General features: G+C 40.9%; 1 protein-coding gene across 18 annotated transcripts in view; it reads right to left on the reverse strand.

Annotated features, from left to right (window-relative positions):
• ptprfa (protein tyrosine phosphatase receptor type Fa) overlaps nt 1-22538 on the reverse strand; it is a 300666-nt gene that overhangs the window by 206214 nt on the left and 71914 nt on the right. For 17 of the 18 annotated variants that reach the window (XM_035647719.2, XM_035647721.2, XM_035647718.2 and 14 more), the window contains one exon: nt 11382-11547. The exons of the other annotated variant lie outside the window; for it this stretch is intronic. In XM_035647719.2, the coding sequence (XP_035503612.1) occupies nt 11382-11466 (85 nt within the window). In that variant the 5' untranslated portion in view covers nt 11467-11547. The remainder of the gene's footprint in view (nt 1-11381; nt 11548-22538) is intronic. 18 annotated transcript variants of the gene reach the window in all.

Genomic DNA, 22538 nt, shown 5'->3' on the forward strand with positions numbered 1-22538 from the left:
CCTGGCTGGGTTTCACACCAGTTTCTGATCAGGCTTGTTACCTCCTGAATAAAGGCTGTGGGTGGATTCGGATTGTCCTACCTATCATCTTTTCCTATCTACTCTTCCTTGACCCTAAATGGAAAACATCATGAGGTCAAGGAAAGGTGTAAATGAGGATTCATAGGGTGCGGTCGAAATTGTCAATTTGCTTAGAAAGTTTCCTAAATCTTGAATTGACCCGAAAGTATTTCATTGGCAGCCATGATAAGAATTGATCGGATTCTCTAAATAATTAGGAAAGGTGCTTCAATTCTTCCTTTCCTATCTCCTTTAGCATAGGGTACACTAAACCTTTTGAGAAAGAGAGCAGCGTGTCAGCGACAGCAAATAAAGCAAAATGTTGTCATCTACCAGGACCTGTCTGTCTACGCCAGGCATCAACGTAATGGCGCCTGTGTTGTGACGCTAGCAAGCCCCTAGCATGCATGCTAAGAAGCCAGAGTGAAGCAATGAACAGTGGAATGTCTGGGTGTACCTTAACAGAGAAAGTGACGACAAGGCAAAGTGCAGTAAATACGGGGCATTTATTAGCTGCCAGTCGGGTCAAACCACGAATCTGGACAAACACTTAAGGCAGCATGACAGTGATTTGGGGCATTGCAGTGTTGATGTCTTGCAGTCTGTGTTTGTGTGTGTGTGTGTGTGTGTGTGTGTGTCAACGTCAGCCTGCTCATCTGCTGAAAATAAAATCCTAGACAAAACACTGCGATGATCCCCGCAAAAAATGCAAAACATCTGTTATTTAAGTTTTGAAAGCATTTGTATTTTGTGTGTTGAGTGTTACATTTTGACTGAAGGTTTGTTTGGATTGCTGCTTTTTCTTTACATTTGTGCTTAACAATTGAGGTCAATTTTATTAGATAATATTGTACATTTGCTAGCTAGTTGGAAAAGAAGGATGGAAAATGCTCTTCATTTTGTTTGCACTCATAAATGCTCCCAATAAGCTGCAATCACCAATATGATACAAATATTTTTCTATATCGTCATAAATATTGTTATCATAAATTTTATTGAAATATCGTGATATAATTTTGAGACTATATCGTCAACCCCTACATGGCAAGTTATTGTGGGGCAGCTATTTCTCCTAAGTCCAGTGTACCCTATGCTAAAGAAGATAGGAAAGGAAGTATTGAAGCACCTTTCCTAAGCAATTAGAGAATCTGAACAGTTCAACAGCCGACGAAATGCTTATGGGTCATTTAAGGATTTAGGAAACTTTTTGTCCTAAATTCGACTGTTCCTTTTGACTATTCATCTACTCATCGCCAGATTATTTTGTCTTGACTGTGGTAAAACTCTCGGGCTTTTATTCCTTTGACCTTGGTATACCGTGTTCTGTGATTTTTGCATAAAGCTTATTTTTGGACTATCTGATTCTTCTGCCCAAGAAACTCTGCCTGTTTTTGCCTGAAACTCAGCCCGAGTGTCGAACCCAGTGACAAAGCCATCACCGGACTTTCGGTGCTTTGCTCCTACTCCTCTGCCTGCTTGCTTTGCACAGCCACCCTCAATCCTCATTCCCTCACCTTTTAAAGACTATTAAATCAGTTGAAAATTGGGATCATCTTGAATTCATGAAAATTCAATCAAAACATTTTTATTGAACCTGGTATGAATCCATCCTGAAAGAATCCAACATACAAATTTAGCTGTTCAACTGGACCAAATAACTCTCAGTCTTCATCCAAGATCCAAGACTGAATGAAGGAAAATACTCAAATTGATTCCTTTTATCAAACCACACTCCACCACAAAGTGAAAATAAAGATTAAGATGGCAGCCAGTCACAGATCATGAGGAATCCCAAAAAATGACACTGAATCCTTTTTAAGCATGAGGAGCCGGACATGAAAACCAGAATTTCTGATGCCCTGGACACGTTTTTTAAAAAAGCTGCAGAAGAATTAAAGCTGGAAAAGCTGTTGTAAGTACTAGGGATGGGCTTGAGTCATCGATTCCTCGAGTAGCCCTCGTTTCAAAATTTACTGACCTACACGACAGGGTTACTGTGCAAGGCCCAGATGACATGGAGGGCAGGGCTGGTTCTTGGCGTAGGCGACATAGGTGTGCAGCAGCAAACGGCGAGACCAGTGTGCGCTGCGCTCCCCCGTTGACCGGAGTACAATGGTGGGAGCAGCTCGAGGACGCGTACGACCGGGCGGGGAGAGAGACCCGGGTGGGAGAAGTGACGCTTATTTCAGTGAACCTTGCAATCGTCATCAGCAAAGCCCACTGGAGTGGTGGAAGTCCAAAAGGCACCGGTCCAGAAAACTGAGCGTTCAGGTATCAGCGTCCTGCTGAAACCTGCCACCTCTGTGCCAGTGGGGCACGTCTTCTCCACAGCAGGACTGATCATAAACAGAATGTGTTCTCACCTTTCTCCGGAACACGTTGACATACGCGTTTTCCTGAGCAAGAATTTAATTCATTTTAGGTTTTCAGAAAAACTGTGTTTTCAAATTGTATTATCTGTGTAAAGCCAATGGTTTCTTCTGTTACAGACCGACAGCGTTTGTTCGACGTTAAGTCAAGTGAAATTTCACCCGCGAATTTAATTACGTTTTGTAAGGAACAAAATGTTTTGAAGTTGCGAAAAATAAATCCTTAAAGGGTAGCTGTGAATCTTTTGATTGATAAATTAGCATCACGTGTTGGGTAGGCTGTATTGCTGTGCATCGTTATTCATGCAGAAAGATACATTGCGTTCTAATAATAGATTTAGAAAAACAAGTACTCGATTGGCCCTCAAGGAATTGATGTGTTCCGTTGATCTTGGAATTTACTACTCGTGCCCATCCAAGTACATAGTGAAAATACATCAAATACTTGGTCCAATAATTCAAAAATACTGTTACGTGCATATTGACATCAGAAAGCAAAACTTTTGCACTCATTCAAGTCAGTGTGATAGCTGTGATTCTGTCAGTGAGTGCCTTGTCGTCTGGCTCATAGCTACAGATCGCCAGTCTGTGAGGCAGCTCCTGTACTTTGATTTGATCATTTGGTAGGTCTTGGAACCTAAATCTGAACACTCACTTGATCTACTCTCAGTAGGTTCCAGAAAAGCAGTTCTGAGTTAGTTAGATCAACTCTGATTATTTTCACACGGAGTGACACGTGTGCCCGCGAATATAAAAAGCCATCATTAATGGAGCTCCTATACTACGAGTCACCATGGCAACCGAGGCGAAAAACAAGGTCCTCTTACATCCCCCCGTTAAAGTTGGAGATACAACTTTGTGCTTATGGAGAAAATAAGATACTTCTGAGAAATTGGAGCATCACAGCTGCAGCTGATGAGGAGAGACAGTTGGTGTGGGAGACAGTTACTGCCCGAGTCGACATGTAAGACAATAAAATAATCAAATGATTTACAACGATCTGATATTTTCTCTACAAATGTCGTGTCTAAGATGCTGGTATAATAGTTAGTGACAATGTCTGCTGCGCTGGAGCTGTGGTTCGATACTTGTTGCTCACATCTGAAAAACGTGCGATTTTACTTAATCATATTTAATTTAGTTTCCCAACCACTGGCACAAAAATAACGTGGCAGCAGCTGAAAATGAACTATATGAACATATTGCAGATAGGTAAGGCATATGATTTTAATCAGATTCCACATGTTAAACAAAGAAAACATCAGTGGCTATTTTAACTTAAGAAATCTCCCGTTCAAAAAAAATCTAAGCGCAAAAGCTTTGATCTGGTCGGAGCATGTCCACGACATTATAATGCTGACATAAGGTTGGATAATATTGTTCAGATATGTGATAGATTGTGAGAGAAACGGTAAAGTTCTACTAAGTAGCTGTCGGGGAATGAAAGCATCGGGTCTGAACATCCTCTCTGACGTGAGGCTACTGAATTAATTCTGCTTCCATATCGATCGGGTTGAGGAGGAAAGGACAGCTACTACAGGTTCAGGAAAAGGGAAGAGTTAAGGAGAAACTGCATTTTTTTCAAGAAAACCTGCCAGCGAGCAGGTTAGGTTCACAGCGCCAGTTACCATGGTAACTGACCTACAGTTTAAGTTCACTCACTTTCTGAAATGGAAAACCAAGAGTTTCCCTATTTTCAGGGTTAAAATACTTTCTGGAATGGAAAACCAAGAGTTTCCCTCTTTTCAGGGTTAAAATACTCCTAGATTGTTCTAGGAACAGGCCCCAGGTGAGCACAGTAAAAGGCAAAGGCATCCTTGTCTCTGATGGCCTGTAACTCTTTTCCAGGTTGGGAAAGTGTGCTAGCCTCCTGTTCTTTAGATGTGTAGTCCAAACACCAAGCTTGGCCTTGAACGCATTCACTCAGTGTTGAGTGTGTTCAGTTTTGGTGTTAGGTTTGTCAGAAATTGCTGGTCAAGTAAAAAAAGATAAGATAAGATATACCTTTATTCGTCCCACAATGGGGAAATTCGGGCATTAAAGAAGCAAAGTGGACAGAAGAATGTATAAGAAATTTACAAAAACGGGGTTAGTATGTACAAAATTTTACAAAAAAATAAAAAATTAACATTAAATAAAAAAAGCAAACGTATATGAATACTATATACAGAGCAGTAGCAATAGTTGCAAATGGAATATTACAAATATAAATATTGCACAGTTAGTAATGCACTTTAAATGTATCCGTGAATTATTTTAGAGTGGTTGAGTCCTGTGTGTGTGTTCAATTTAGAGCAGTGCTGGTTATACAGTCTCACAGCAGCAGGAAGGAAGGACCTGCGGTACCGCTCCTTCACACACTAAGGGTGAAGGAGCCGGTCGCTGAAGGAGTTGTTCAGTGCTCTGGCCCTTCTTGTACAGTGCCATGGTGTTGTCTGTCCAGTCCAGTTTATTGTTCAGGTGAACACCCAGGTACTTATAAGACACCACTTTCTCTATGTCCTTTCCCTGGATGTTCACCGGTGTTGTGGGGGGGTGACTGCGCCTGCGGAAATCCACCACCAGCTCCTTGGTTTTACCCGCGTTGATCTGGAGGCAGTTCCACTGGCACCAGTCCACAAAGTCCTGAGTCAGTTTTCTGTACTCCCTGTCATCGTCATCTGTGATGAGGCCGACGATGGCAGAGTCGTCAGAGAACTTCTGCACATGGCAGGTGGCTGTGCTGTACATGAAGTCTACTGTGTACAGGGTGAACAGAAAGGGAGCCAAGACTGTTCCCTGTGGCGCTCCTGTGCTGCAGACTACTGTATCAGAGACACAGTCCCATGTCCTCACATACTGGGGGCGGTTGCTGAGGTTGTCTATAATCCATGATGTGAGGTGGTGATCCACTCCTGAGTACTCCAGCTTGTCCCCCAGGAGCACCGGCTGTAGCCACGCATCATCTGACAGTTCTTTGTGTTCCTCATTCCTCGTCGACAGAAAAGTCTTGAGCTCTGGCAGCAAGTCAACAAATCGCTGTAGCCGCGAATCAACCACTGGGTATCTCCCTTCCGAACGAAATAGGTCGTTAGCGGCATCGAGCTGCTCCAACAACGCCTTGAATAAATAAATCAGCGCGCATCCCATGCAATGAGTATTTTTAAAACTCACCATAAATATCCTTACCCTTTGTTCTGTCCTTTAAGTGCTAAAGATTGATAACATCCTGAGCTGAGCATGTCTCCCTTACTTCCACGGATTCATCAAATTGCAGTGAAGAACATCGACAAAGTGACATGTCCTTTAACACTTACCTTCTTGTCCCTGTTGCAGTGCCAAGTGGGATATTGTGGAGTGCTGTTTTGATATCGTCTTTATTTTTAAAGTAGTTGAAAACTGTCTGTGGTAATAACCATTGCCTCCTTGATCAACTCACCATCTGTAAAAGGCGTTTTGTGTTTGGCCAAAAGGTGACTTACACAAATGATGCCCCAATGGCAGCCTTAAGAGCAGCAGGTTTTGTGAAGAGGGACTGATGGGCCTTCAACTCCAATTTCATATCCTCGACTATCCTCACACAGATTGCACTCCTTGGTTCGTTAGCTGTCTCTGAATTTCTGGTGGTTGGTGTCAGGATGCCGCTCCAGATTTCCTCTTTTACACAGTGCTTTTGTTTGCTGGCATAGCATACATATACACTTGCATTTTACTATGGTAAAAATAAATTCCTCTTCCCATTCTGGATGAAAATGTTACCTTTTAGCCATCTTGCGGGGATCCTCCGCAATTCTAGCTACCTGTTTGCCCGCAATCAGACAGCCATCTCTCGTATCTCAACCCATTAGCGCTAAAATATGTTTATTTTTCCTTTTATTTCCGGGATATAAAGGGGTCGTCTCAAAGATCAACCAGTCGATTGAGCGCAAAGGTTGGTGATCACCAATCTAAAAACTATGTTTGATGACTGCCAAAACTGTGTTTGATAACTCATACACGCACCATGCTCTCCTCAGCTGACTATCATTTGCCAGGGTTTTCAGCACACAAAACAGTCTTTTATACATGTGAGGGTTTTGTTGTATGGAGTTGTATGTCATATAAAATCAGTCTATAACATTTCTTTAACTGCCAAGCATCACTGATTCTGGTACTACATTGTAATTTTTATGGAGCTAGACTTGGTTAACTCACTGCTGTCAGCTGCATATAATTTTCAAACTCATTTCCCTGTCTGACCAAACTAATATGAAATTATGTTTTCCTCATGTTAATACTCAACCTTTCACCTAAACACCATGCACCCTGACTTGATTCAATGAGATCCTCATGGGTGAACCAGAAAGCCATCATTGCATTATCCAGGGGTCTGGTCAATGCATGCAGCTCATTTTTTGTCGCCAAACCCAGCGATGACCCCTTCTCTGAGTCAGAGATCATAATTAAGTATGTTCTTGACTGCTCTGGTGTCAGAGCTCTGGTTCACATCACTAGTTGCAGGTTATGGTGTTATATTTGTGTCTCTTTTCTGAGGTAGGAACTTGAGAAACGGAGCACAGGAGACTATATTTTGCAAGCACATAATTATATTTTGAAAAGAATTCATATGCAAAAATGTATTTGTTTGAGCGAATGAAAATATTTTCTGTGCTCAATAAATGTATTTGCATGTTTAATATTATCCATATTAACATGCAATAATAACCCCTGTCATGTAGTTTTTTTTCATATAAACACAAACTGGCTCTGTGCGGCTCAGTCGCTCACAGTTTCTCCCTCTCAACCTCTACACTCAGTGGGCGCTCAAGTTTGCCTGCACGCTAATTTAACATGGCACAGCGTTATATTTGTGACACAAAAGCAATCAATCAGTGAAGGCCAATCCTGATTGGCTATTGGATGTCCAATTACAACATTTCAACAAGATGAAGGGATGGGTTCGGGGGACTCCAGCCGCTTTCTAGATCGATTTGTAGTGTTGTAGTACTCGAGACCGGTCTTTTTAAAGATCTCGGTCTTCGAGGTCTTGAGATTTTATGACAAGACTGGTCAAGACCACAACTGTGGGGATGTGATTGGATGTATAACGCCCTGCCTCGAATGCAACCAATAATGTTACTTTTGAGAACTCACTAATCTTTCATAGCTGCTACTACTTCACCTGTGGGGCTGCTAGTGTGCGTGCGCACATGCAAGAGAGAGAGAGATTTGTTATTCATTCTTTCAGTTTGTGCTTGCATGTGTGTGTATAATCATATTAAAATGTTATATATCTTACTAATTTACAGTTTAACAATGTTAAATTGAATAATTGTTGCATGTGCATTCTGACAAATAATCACTTGTTGAATTAAAATGGTGACGTTGATTTTATATTGTGTGTATGTGGGTCGTTTGTTGATCATGTGGATCTTCAGATCAAATTGATAACTTCCTATAGTTGACATGTTCCATATTTTATCGTAAGTGTGTCATGTTGTCGTGGTCTTGGGTCGGTCTCGACCTCTCAAAGTCTTTGTCTTGACTTGGTCTAATAATAAATAGGGCTATAACAATTTCTCGAGTTTTTTGATTACTAAAAATCATCTCTAATCTATCTCCCTTCTCCCCGACTATGGTCTGGACGACGGGCAGGATAACAGATCAACACTCCTCTCAATAAAGGCACAGCAGGCAAATTGCTAAAATAAAATGGGTAAAAACTCTACGAGTAACGTAAAGATAAAATTAGGAAGAGAAAAACATTTTATTCAATTATTTTAAAGATAGACAGTAAACAACATGATTACTTTCATCTGAATCTTCTCAAGATGCGTTAAATTGTTAAATTTCTTAATACTTTAATTGTTTTGAAATTCTACAGTGGATGTTGTATATGTAAATATAATGTGACTGACTGTATTCACACACACACACACACACACACACACAGGTAACACATTCAAAGTAATAAAAATAGAAATAAGAATACAATAACATGGGAAAAATACAACAAAGACTGCATTAAAAGACTGGATCCGACCTCAAGAGGGGGATGATTCAATAGCCCTTTTGCAGGTAATAGACCATGCAGATCTTGTTCAACACACCAGCACTGATAAACATATGTGAAACTGCATGTAAAAAATATACGTGTTTTTTTATTCTCACAACAGTTCTTCAGGGGGGGATTGCTTCTGGTAGGCTTGATTTTATAGACCTGGTTGCTCGTTTCTCTCACGAGATCTGGCAACACTGGCTGAATTTTGAGCATTTGGAGGTGTACAGTGGCTGATGCACATAAAGATGCATGTTTTATTGCTTGCGTGACCCAATGCCAACATATTAAGCACATCAGAGGATGCAAGGTTGTAGCTGGAGGTTAAACCTGGAATATTTTGCTGTATTAAGCACTGAACCTTTTATTTATAGTTAAATTATTGTAGTTGGGTTAGGCTTTATTGATTATGTGACTTTGTTAAGGAAGGTTTTTTTTCAAGTATACTTTACATTTTTAACAGTTGTAATTAAATTGTTTAAAGATAGTTAAAGCAGTTGTTGTTAAAAGAGACACATTATGCTCATATGAAGGTTCATAATTGTCCATTCCTGCAGCTCGTGCCTCTGTCTGAAACGCTTGGTTTTAGCTCCTGTCTCTTTAAGGCCCCCCTCACAATGAAGCCCATCTGCTCTGATTGGCCAGCTGACCCACTCTGTTGTGATTGGTCAGCAGCTTCCAGCGCATGTAGGAAGTTCTCTCAGTCGCTAATAGACATTATACATGTCTGTTATAATGTGATGTCACTATCTTATGAAGTATCGGCCGGACTACTGCCAAGGCATTTCAGGAGCTTCAGGAGCAGTGTTTTTCTGTCGGGTGAGGGGAGCTAGCTTTATCACAGACTTTCGGCTTTTTAACTTTGCAGACCTTTTACATACACAAAAAATACATAACTCACAAAGCAAGCATAATATGTCTCATTTAATGTTTATTTTAAGTTCCAATTTGCCTTAGCAATAAAATAATCCGTTCTCATCATCAATGGTTGTTTTGTGCTTTTTAAAAGGATCTGTTTAGGTACCAGTATCTATTAATAGTATTGGTTTAACACCCGTATCAAAACCAACACAAGAAAATACAGTATAGGGCTGTCAATCTTCCTATATATTCCCATTCAAATTTCATTCCTTACTGTAAGAGTAGGTAGGGGCGAAAAGGCCAAGCCTTTTCCAGCCTGCATTGGCTTCCTGTAAAATTCAGAATTCAAAATCCTGCTCCTCACCTACAAAGACCTTAATAATCATGCTCCATCATATCTGACAGAGCTCACAGTTCCATATTATCCCGATAGATCAATTCGCTCTGTGAACTCAGGACTACTTGTGGTTTCCAGAATCTGTAAAAGTAGAATGGGAGACAGAGCCTCTCCTCCTGTCTCTCCTCTCCCCATCTTTCTGCTACCTATCCTGTCTCCCCCAACCAGTCGAGACAGATGTTCCCCCACAACTGAGTCCGATTCTGCCAGAGATTTCTTTCTGTTAAAGGGAATTGTTTCTCCTCCACAATCCTAAAGTGCTTGTTCATTGTTGGATTTGTTGGGTTTTCTCTGTAATATTGTAATATTGACCCCACTCTGTAAAGTGCCTTGAGACTATTTATTTTGTGATTTGGCATTTGGCATTATACAAATAATATTGAATTGAATTGATTTCCCACACCATCACATTAAATAAATAAATAAATACTCTTTTGAATAGTATTTACAGCCATTCAAATATTATTGATTGTTTTCCGAAATTTGTCCTGATAGCCCTAATTAAATCCATCAAAAATGTATTTACGCACAGACCACTTGTAATGAAGTTACACTGTACAACCTTAAACCATCATTTGACCAAGCAACCGAAATACATTGCTTTTTAACTACATGACATCCCTTTTCAAGAAATCCCCAGCAGATGTCGTTGCTGCCCAATAGGAATACCAGCACTGAATAAACAGATATCTACAGAAGGCCACGTATCAAAGTATCCTTGGGCAAGACACCTAAAGGGACAGTACATTTTGGAGAATGATTGTTTATTGTTGATATTTTGACTGCACTGTTCGGGGCCCGAACACACGCACACTGCACTGATGTGTGGTGAGGTCTGCGGACCCAAACTGACAGCTATAAAGAGGCTAATGGAAATATTAAGCTGAATTTTATTAAAAGTGTATTGGATTAAAATCGCTTACTGCCCCTTTAACCCCAAAAAAGCTACTGCCTGCTGTGTGGACAGTTTATGATTGATATGTCATAGAAAGAGGACTGTTTAAATAGAGTTAAAAATATAATATATAATAATATATAATACATAGTTTAAATATGTTGATGTGGTTGAATATGACTTGTGCTGTAAAGCGCTTTGGGTGGTCAATAAGACTAGAAAAACACTATATAAATAGAGTTCATCTACCATATTAGGCACAGAAATATCATATCGGCAAAGAACTTCATAACATTAACTTCTCAATTCGTGGCGTTTTCCACAGGTTGGATGGTTGAGGTGAAACATAGCTAAAACCTTTCAACTTTAAAACATCTTGGCCCTTCGTCCTTGTTGTCTCTTAATATACTGTAGCTTGCATTTGACTGGTGTCAGAGTCAAGCTGGTGACATTTAACCCATGACAGTCTTATGTTCATTAAATGAATGCTAAAAAGAAATATTAAATAAACATAGACATTTTATAATTTTTCCAAAGGGTAGTATTAATGAGGTTTGCTGACTTTTGGAAAATAACCCAGCTTCTTCCACGAAATAACCGTATGCCCACTCTCTGAGTCTGAAACTGACAAAGGATTTACCCTTTCCCACCGACTCACCATTAACATGCTTCCATACAAACTGCCGGCCAAATAAATGAAAGTATTACACTCATAAATAGTGTGACTCACTGACTTGAGTACTGAACAAAGCCCCGAGCTGTGTAAAAAATATCATTACTCACTCTCTGAATGGGAGGGCAGCACCAGTGTGGCCAGCAGCAGGAAATGAAGAGCTCCCCTGGTAAGAGGTCTGAATCTAAGGTCCATGCTGTGACTGTTGGTGTACTCCCCTCTGGTCCTAACACTGCTTCTGATTGGTTATGAATTCTCACAATCATAGAGTGACACCTGCAAAGACACAAGAGAAGTGATATTAAAGGCCCATATTCTGTGGATGTTTTTTTCATCAATATAACTTTATTTACAACGTTGACAGATTATTCTTCTCCCCACCCAGCTAAATCTGCAGACCAACAGCCCACACTGTATCTATTATCATAATATGTATGGAAAATGCATTTTGCCTCTTTCCCGGCAAATAAATGATTCTCCATACAATACAACATACCATCACCAACTATGTTTGAGTAAACTGATAGTTACTGCATCACAGCGCAAAGGTAATGTGTTGGGAAGAAGGAAAGATGAAAACTATATTATAATTTTGTCAGCTACAGTTCTAGTTCTGTTGGATTATTCTATGTTATGTTTATTAGTGTTGCTAAAATGTTGTTCCAGTAGAATGACCACGTCTGGAACAGCAGTTAAATGTTAAATGAAGGCACAGTTTTATACAGGACTGGATTCACTTCATCTTTCTTTACCTGACTAAGTGGAAACTCAATATGCTATATATATTATATATATATTGTTACATAAGGGAACTAAGGGAAACATGGGAAACAACATGAAGCAAATGACTCCAGACAGAAAAATGTGCAGACATTTTTTTTTCAGAGCGAGTCCGCACTCTGCCAGTGTAGACCAATTTGTGTAAGAGTGGAATGAGTCCGGGAGTGATTAGTCAACTGTGGGGGTCATGTAAACTACACTTGTCGGTGTGTCTTCGCCTCTACGCAGGAATTAAAGTTCTCAGTCACTACGATTTCCGTTAATTAGATTAGAGAGGCCACGCATGAGATCAGTGTAGATACACCTCTGCTGTCGATGAGGCGGTGCCCAGATGAAACGCACGAGTCTCCCGACTCGCCTCCCGTGTTCTTCCTTGCCGTGGTCGGCCTCCAAGCTGGCCATGGTGCGGTTTAACCGGAACGGCGTGCACTTTTATCCCTTCAACTGGCCCCGTCCAGACCAGACGTTTCACCTCACCTCCCCACCCCTCCACTCCAAGCGTCGCACCTCGCCGGCCTGTTCCGAGGGCTTGACGGACGTGATGTCAGCAGTGTGTGGGGTGGTGCTTAAATATCAAAATTCCCCTTATTTAGAAGGCATTGAGGGTCACACACTAGCCACCTTTTTACATGAAAACCTATGGGAAGCGACCGCATGGCAGAAAAAAAGTGGCCTCTAAAAAAGTAGATGGTGAAAATTACTTGGCCAGAAAAAGAAATGAAAAATCTGTCAGATTCAGGGGTTTTTTTTGCATTAATACCTGCTAACGTCTCACTCAACAATGGCAAAATATAAACATTGACCCCCTTTTTCCTTATTCAATGAAATTCAATTTTGAACTTAAAATAGTACAGCACATTGTAATTTCTGTTGGCTGTCAATTCATTACCCAAGCATTTATCAGTAATACAGCTAAAATGGGCGAAAATGTGGATAATTGCGTTGCACGCCGACTTAAGGTGTGCCCCTGAATTTTCTGTTTCTGCACCCCTAAAATTGTCATTCAGGGGCTGCAGAGCTCCTAGTAAAAAAAGTTAGTCTGGAGCCCTGCATAAATAGTGTAATGAACTTTAGTACAAAGTAAGCAGTAAAGATGAAGTACTGCAGGGTTCCCCAACTAGTTTTCTTGGAGGACCAAGTTATGTCAAGCATGCAAGGGCCAAAATGTTTGGGATTAAACACACACCCGCACACCTTTTATATATCAATCAAACCAAAAACATTTTCATTTACTGCGCCTCTAATATCATAAAACAATGACAACAGCATTACAGCTAGTGGCCTGACAGCAGGATAGGACTGAGAAGCAATGGTAGCCGTCAACTTTTCTACATAGGCTTAATATATGTCTGTATAACAAAATTGTTAAACAGCATGTCCAAAAAGCTTTCCACATAGACAGCTAGTAGCAGTACCTCTACAACCACCTCAAGGACACACACACACACACACACACACACACAGAAAAATTCATTTTCAGTTTGTCACTTTTAAAATATGAGGTTAAATACAACAATATCACACTTAGAATATGTGCTCATACCAAATAATATCAGATTATAATTATTGGCTTTTCTTGAGGCAAAGGTCATTTGCTTTTAATTTTATATTCTTTTAATTTATGTTTATATTATTGAATCGTAGTTTGCAGTTTTTTAGAAGTGCTATATTGTCCACTGTTTCTGTTTTCGTTTTATATTTGTTCTATATATTATCTGCTTTGCAGACAGCTGCTCTGCATATCAAGCACCTCGGTTTAGGATCGGCTGGTTTGGTATAATAAAACAAAACTGATCGGTCCAGTCAAATTTGAACTGACGGTTTTCCTGGTCAACTTTACAATTTTTTCGGGCAGTTCATGTTCTTTTGTTGTTTGGTCAGTGTTTGACTTTTCCTGCCTGGCATCCAGAGTCCAGACCGGATTCGGGACTCGCAAAGCAGGGGAGAGGTTTTCTTTCTCCAGCACCGAAGCGCTCTCTTGCTCTTTTACGTTCCCCAACAGTGTGGAGAAATACACACCGATACTTCTAGTTAAACTTGAGGAACTGCGACATTTATCATTATTACAAAACAGATCACAATCTGCGCACGCTCGCACACACTCACACTGCTCCATTCCCGACAGGAGTTACGCCACTCATACTACAACAGTTATTGATTTTCTGATAATTACCGGTCATGAAGCAGGGAGTTTTACATAGCGGAGGACCATAGAGAGCGTGCACGTTTTCTGACGGGGGAAATCAAATGTTGTGGGATGAGGAAGTAGAGTAACTCACACTTTATTAACGTGCTATGACAGATGCGTTAGTGGGTCTTCGCAGGCCAGACATTTGGCTTTTGTGTGCCGGACCTGGCCCGTGGGCTGCCAGTTGGGAATTGCTGAAGTACTGTGTGACTGCACAGCTGGGGGTGATTGACTGATTGTTCCTCAGGCTTATGATCACTGCATGGGCTCACTGCTGACAGTGGTAGTACAAACCTGTACAATCCTGCACACTCCATTCAGCTGGGCTCGACTCGTCAGAGGGCAAGTGGTTGCCACGCTCTCCTCATGTATGATAGTGGTGATACAGAGGTGGTGTCCACAGTGGCTCATAAGGGCTCACAATGCCACAGTTCATCTCTTTAAAGGGCCCATATTATGCCCCCTTTTACACAAGTTACATTGGTTTTCAGGTGTGTGAACTACATGTCTTTGCCATTCCATGTCAAAACACCTCAAGGATCAAGCCACACAGCACCCTCCTCTTTCTGTATAAACAGCCCTGTGAGACTATGGTCGATTCCAGCGCTTTCCTGCTCACTCCTCGCCCCCCTCCCTTCGTGTTCCGCAAAGCTCCGCCTCGCTCCTCCCCGGGTCTGCTGTGCAACTACGGCGTTTCGCTGCCATGACAACAGTCGCACGTGACAAGGCACATACACGACGTAGAGACCCGGGAGGCACAGCGAACACGTTCTCCATAATTACACACAGAGCACAAGGGGCTGGGCGATAGAATGTTAACGACATCCCGGCCGCGAGTCTAGCTCCGCCGGCCGGTAGCCGCGAGCTCCGCCAGCCGGTAGCCGCGAGCTCTGCCAGCCGGTAGCCTCGAGCTCCGCCGGTAGCCGGTAGCTCCGCCGGTAGCTCCGGCGAGTTCCGCCGGTAGCCGCGAGCTACGCCGGCCTGTAGCCCTAATCTGGCTGTTGTATTAACAAGACATCACTAAATGTGGTACTCCGAGAAAGGGCATAATGCAGTTCCTTGAGTTTCCCATGACAGTGGCAAAGACCCAAGTGTGACACTAATGTTGAATATGTACAGGAAGAGAATCGCCTCCCTGCACAACAAGGCAAAAAACATCATGTCAGTCCAGTACTCCATGTCCGCACAACTCCTTCTGCACATCTCCCAGGATTTCTCAACCTGGAACAGCAAATGCTTTGCAGAGAAAAAGGCTGCTTTGGGAATTCTTGCGCGTGTAATGTGTTATATATTTGCAAACTGAAGACAACTGTTGTCAGCATTTCACAGGAGCCAGTAGAGGTGAAAGACTCTTCCTACAGAGAAAAAGGACATTACTAGTTTGGAGTATGGAACAAGGAAAATTCATGCAGTTACAAAGCAAACAATGTTTTATTTTTGCTGTTTTTAAAATAGCCACGTTAAGTGATTGAAATTAGGAGTTTTGAACAATTTTATACTTGAATCGTGAGAGTGAACAATGAACACTTTTATTACACACAGATGACTAATGTGTTCCTATGGTTGCAAAGTGAACACAGCTGTTTTGCAGTATTTTACACTGACCAATAGCTGTCACAGACAGTTCCTATAAACAACAAACACATGTTGCAATGTTTGTCATTTTGTTTTTGCACAGCAATTTTGAGACGTTAAAAAAGAAAAGAGTTTTTACTTGATTACCCCTGGTGACTTCATTGTTTAATATAGTAAAATAAACCGATTGTCCCCATATCATTTCCATTTTTTTCAAAAACTACATCCTGTTCAAAGACAATGTTTAGTTGTTATATTTATCAGGTCCTGCTACTCCCAAATAGTTAGAAGAAATAAAAAATACATATAAAAGCTTGAGTCTCAGGAGTCTTCTGCATGATATTATTTATTTTTAATTATGGTGAGCTACGAAAAACCCGGTAATGGTGCTAGGGTTGATTGATCCCCAGTATTTTCCCTGGTCGCACTGTTGCCGTGTCTGGTGACTTTGGAGGCGAAAGAAATGTATTCGTAGAAACTGTTGTTTCTTAACTGCAAGGCCGAGTCGAGGATTGGAGGCATGAAGTAATCTCTGAGGAACTGACCTGCAGTCTGTGGAGGAGAACCACGTGGCGTCCTTGTATGGTGAGAAAGAGAAGGCGAATTCGACTGCGGTGAGTTCCTTTGAGTGTGAAAAATGTGTTGCTTAGCCTGCTTGAGTTTGGTGGGGCCGAAAAATCGGTTTGCAATCGAGCAAGCTGTATCTATGCTGCAGTGATTAATCGTCTATTTTACTCTAAATGTGACTGTCATTTTATGAAATGAACATGATGATGTGATGAAGAAGACTTGAAACTGCGATTGAAACCATAAACACCTCCGGAAAAAGTTTACTGACGTGGTAAATCAAGTGAGGAATAGAGTTGTTTATTTTTTTATAGAAAATGGTTTCTTTTGCAGAAGGGAGTCGCCCTCTGCTGGTCATTCTAGAGGAGGTGGGTTTTGCAAACTTCCAGATTGACCTCACTTTCCCAGAGACTAATTCCATATATATATATATATATGGACTATGGCGAGGTCAATAAGGGAACTGCTGAGGATCTGTTGCCTTGTGATGGTGGCATTATTTTTGAAAGGTCAGAGGCGGGGCGTGGTATGAGCGGAAAAGCTGTGTGTAATGTGAACAGAGAGGAAGTAACTTGACATGTAAATATGTGGTTCGGCGTTAAAACCAACTCCGGGTTAAGCTAAATTACTGTTGTAGTTAATCCTTAACACACGACACGACAGGTAGCACGGGACATGATCAGCCAATGCAGCTGTGCAAGTGGGAGTTGACGGTGTGGCTAGTGTGAAGCCTGCATTTAAGGTAGGATCTGAGAAGACCGCCCAATCCCATTTTACTCCTTGTCCCTACCCCTCATATTTGTGCGTTTACGTGTAGGGGTGTCTCAATTCCCTCTGGCATCGAGGGGGAGGGCTAAAGCGGAGGGCTAGATGGCCCTCAAAACTGAGATTTTCCAGACCCAAACGGAAGGCTGTGAGATATGCCTTGCGAATCATGGGCAAGTCAATTGAAAAAATGTCCAAGGCAGCCAAAGAACAACCCTTGTTTCAATATATCATGGCGCTTTTCTTCATAAAAGCAAATAAAAAGATTGCTACCCGGGACGGGGTGGCTAAGTGGATAGAGCAGGCACACATATATATTTCAAAGTTTATGCCTTGACGCAGAGGTCCAGGGTTCAAATCCGACCTGTGACGATTTCCTGCATGTCTTCTCTCCCCTTTCTCACCTAGCTGTCCTGTCAAATTAAAGGTGGAAAAAGACCAAAAAAAAAAATCGATACTCGCAAAGCATGCGTTATATTAGTACCACATATGTAACATTATCAACTAACGTGATTTGCTGTTTCATCATTATGAGACCACAAGGTATTTTCAGTGTGATTCAACTGTCCTGTCATGCCCAACATATTGTAATTAGCATGTCTGTTATTTGAATATTCTGGATATGTCACCATAGTCACGGCAATAGTTTCTTTATAATGATATCACCTTCATTCCAGGCATGTTGAAACTCCGGTTAAAAAATGTTTTAATAAAAATGAATCTCTGGGAAAAAGACGTTGGGTCTGCCTAGGTGATGACGTATCGCGTTCGACAGGGTGTCCCATTTCGTAGGGGTAGATTTTCAACCCCTTCCCCTTGAAAGGGAGGGAAAGGGGCAAGGGTTAGGGGTAAAAATGAGAAATGGGATTGCGCCAAAAACAACATGTGGGATTATGGGGGGAGGGAGGGGTGTAGAAGGAATGTAGGAAATGTAGGATGTTTGCCGATAGTACTGCTGAGGGCCGAAACGAGAGAAGAGGAAGGGGTGAAGGGAGGCATGTGCCGGGTTGTTTGTGATTGAGGGAAGACAAAGGAGGGATGCGTGTGCTTTGTGAGAATGTGATATGACCTGGTCCTGAATGGGGCTGATGAGGAAAAACAAAACAAAAAGCTTGACGCCATGAGTGAGGAATGCTCTGTGACGTCACTGGGTGCACAACGCTTGGAACACTGAAGTGGGCTGGAGGCTCGCTATTCCGGGTTATCGGGAGTTTCCTGATCATCTTCAAATAAGTCGCTGTCTGAAGGATTGAGGAGAAGTTTGTGGTTGGTGGCGTATGGTAAGCGCGTTGCACGTCTGTCACTGTTCATGTGAGAACTGAGTCAAAGAGGAAATGGAACAAGGGAGCTTAAGCTTGAGGTGCAGCGTGGTCCTGTCCCCAAAATTAGTTATCAAACTTCATGAAGAGAGAAAAAAATTTCACAAAAAATCCACTAAAATGTATTGACTTTTCGGCAACTAAAGCCAGACTAAAGCATCTGTATCACACAATAGGTTTGTATCACAACAGATACCTCATGTTTTTCATTTGTAAAGAACTACTGTCAAAACATAGACAACCTCACATCTTGGCTGAGCAGGAGGGGTAGCAGCAATTTTCCAATCAGACTTATTAATTAACACCCGACCCAAACATAGCTTGAACTCATTTGAAAGCCTTACTCTTAGCCTCATACACCCAAGCTGGAAATCTCAAACCAGTTCTGATTGTAAATCGTCCACCTGGCCCTTACTCAGCATTTTTATCTGAATTTTCTGACTTTTTATCTGAGTTGGTGCCAGGGGCTATTCTAGGATAAGAGCTTTAGGGGTGCTGCGCACCCAATCATCCCAAAAGTGTGGCATTTTTTTAAACAAATAACTACATTTTGACGTAAATTTGGACCATCATTCCCACATTTGTGAAAGAAGAACATCAGACTTATTGGGTAACTTACTTTAAAGCTGAGCCACAAGGCCTTTACTACAAATGAAATTGTATTAAAATTAAAAGATAATGATAATTTTATAGGGGGTGCTGGGACTCAATTAAAAAAAAACGGTCTAGTCACGCCTATGGTTGGTGGTGAGCAAAGATAAAGTCATTATAGTGGTTGATTTCAACATGTAGATGTTGCCAACAACAGTCTTAGTTCTGCCTTAAATTCACCAATACACTCAATTGGTTTTATTCAACATGTAAACAAACCCACTCACTGTTTTAATCACACCCTCAACCTCTTTCTGACATATGGCATAGAAATTGAAAATCTAATAATATTTCCTTGAAACCCTCTGTTAGATCACTTCGTAGTTTCATTTGAATTCTCAATTATTGACTAAACTGATTTCGGAGAAAAGTTATATTACAGCAGGTGTCTATCAAAAAACTCTGTAAGTAAATTCAAGGGAAAATTTCCATCGTTATTTACTCCACTGCCATGTGTCGATACAGTGCAGGATAGTTATCAAAACTTTACTCCCACACAAATTGATGATGTTGTTGATAGTGCAGCAGCCTCACTACGTTCCACACTTGACACTGTCGACCCTCTGAAAAAGAAGAAGTCAAACAGAGGAGGATAGCTCCATTGTTTAATGCACAGACACGTGCTTTAAAACAGACGTCACGCAGGTTAGAAAGGAAGTGGCGTTCCAAAAGTCTAGATGATTCTCACCTAGACTGGAAAAATAGTTTAATTACATATAAGAAAGCCCTCCGAAATGCCAGAACCAATTATTATTCTTCACTAATAGAGGAAAATAAAAACAACCCCAGCGCTCTTCAGCACTGTAGCCAGGCTGACAGAGTCAAAGCTCTACTGAACAGTCTATTCCTCCAACTCTAAGCAGCAATGATTTCATGAGCTTCTTTACTAATAAGATTATTATCATCAGAGAAAAAAATTACCAGCTTCTTCCCACTAATATCACAGACACACTGTCTTCTGAACCAATAGTATCGCCTAATTTATATTTAGAATGCTTCTCCCCTATAGATCTGGCTGAGCTGACTTCACTTGTCACTTCATCCAAGTCATCAACCTGTCTTTTAGATCCTATTCCATCAAGGCTATTTAAGGATGTATTACCTTTAATTAATAATTCCATATTAGATCAGATCAATTTATCTATATTAACAGGCTATGTACCAAAGGCATTTAAGGTGGCAGAAGTTAAACCTCTGCTCAAAAAAACGACTCTGGACCCAGATATCTTAGCTAACTATAGACCCATATCAAACCTCCCTTTTATCTCTAAAATCCGTGAAAAAACTGTTGCTAACCAGTGACTATTGTGACTATTTACACAGGAATAGTCTGCTTGAAGACTTTCAGTCAGGTTTTAGAAAACATCATAGTACAGAAACAGCACTACTGAAGGTTATCAACGACCTTCTCATGGCCTCAGACAGTGGACATGTTTCTATTCTCGTCCTTTTAGATCTTAGTGCTGCATTTGATACCATCGATCAGAAAATTCTGTTACAGAGACTAGAACACATTAGGATTAAAGGAACAGCACTAGAATGGTTTAAGTCCTACTTATCTGATAGATTTCAGTTTGTTAACATTAATAACAAATCTTCCATTCATACAAAAGTGAGACATGGAGTACCACAAGGTTCTGTACTGGGACCGATACTTTACACTTTATATATGCTTCCTTTAGGCAATATTATAAGAAAACGCCACATCAGTTTCCATTGCTACGCTGATGATACCCAGCTGTATTTATCTATAAAGCCAGATGAAACTAATCAGGTAGATAAACTTCAGGACTGTCTTAAAGACATAAAGGCCTGGATGACTTATAATTTTTTACTTCTAAATTCAGAAAAACTGAGGTCATTATACTCGGCCCTAAAAACCTCAGAGAAACATGATCTGATCATATAGTTACCTTGGATGGCATTACCTTGGCCTCCAGCTCTACTGTGAGAAACCTTGGAGTTACCTTTGACCAGGACATGTCCTTTGACTCACACATAAAACAAGTCTCTAGGACAGCCTTCTTTCACCTGCGCAATATCAAGAACATTAGAAACATCCAATCTCAAAAGGATGCTGAAAAACTAGTCCATGCATTTGTTACTTCTAGACTGGACTACTGTAATTCATTACTGCTAGGATGCCCCAATAAGTCTGTGAAAAGCTCTGACCCCAGAGCTGCAGGACCCAAACCCATCATTATTGTTGTTATTATTATTATTATTTGTATTATTATTGTTATTATTATTATTATTATTATCACTAATAATAACAACAACATAATTGTAATTTTTTGTAATTATCACTATCAGTCTGGAAGAGATTAAAGCAGCGGTTGTACAACTGTCCGCTCTCTGATTCATTCTGGTTTTCTGTTATTTTGTTGTTGTGTGTGTTTTTTATAAACATTGTGTTTTTAAAAATCAAAAAAAATCTCCTCCTGTCTATCCATCTTTCTGCCCACATCTCCTATCTTTCCCATTTCTCTCCTCACTCCAACCGGTCGAGACAGATGACCGCCCGCAACTGAGTCTGGTTCTCTCAGAGATTTCTTTTCTTCATGCACTGTCGCCAAGTGCTTGCTCATTGTGGGATTTGTTGGGTTTTCCCTGTAATATTGACCTCACTATGTAAAGTGCCTTGAGACAATGTATGTTGTGATATGGCGCTATACAAATAAAATTGAATTGAATTGAATCTGTCTGAGAGATGTTTTTATGTTTGTCTTGGAGACAATGCTTCCTCACCCTCTCCCTTACTATGTCCAGTCCCAAAAGGCTCAATTCTCGGGCCAGTCCTCTTCTCTCTGTACCTCCTCCCTAAGTCAAATAAAAAATTAAAAAAGGAATTTCATATCATCTCTATGATTCCCAAATTTACTTCCCCCTGAAAAGGAATGACATCATCTCCCTCAAACCTTTGCTAAAGTGATGACATCAGAGCCTGGATGGCTTTAATTTTTAAACTGAAGGTCATATTGCTTGTACCCACAAGTAATGAATCAAAAACCTCCCTGTTTGACGTGGGTTTCTTGCATCAATATGTGAAACCCTTTGTTACCAATCTTGGTGTTAAATTTGACTGATTTTAAAATTGACAGGCAAATAAACGCTATGGTTTAATCCAACCTTGAGGCTTTTATCCAAGATAAAAGGTGTTTTAACTTCCAAGGATTTTGAGCATGTCATTCAGGCTTTTATCACGTCTCGCCATGACTACTGCAATGCTCTGTATGCTTGTCTTCTAACGGGAACACGCAAGCAAGAGCACATTACTTCCATTTTGGTCTCCCTCCACTGGCTCCCTGTCATTTATCGAATTGATTTTAAGATTTGATTGTTTGTGTTTAAATATTTAAATAGAGTGGGACCTCAATATCTTTGTGATCTCCTACAGGTCTATGTCCCCTCAAGGTCTCTGA

This window comes from Scophthalmus maximus, chromosome 7, assembly GCF_022379125.1.
Source record: "Scophthalmus maximus strain ysfricsl-2021 chromosome 7, ASM2237912v1, whole genome shotgun sequence".
In the NCBI taxonomy this organism is placed as follows: domain Eukaryota; kingdom Metazoa; phylum Chordata; class Actinopteri; order Pleuronectiformes; family Scophthalmidae; genus Scophthalmus; species Scophthalmus maximus.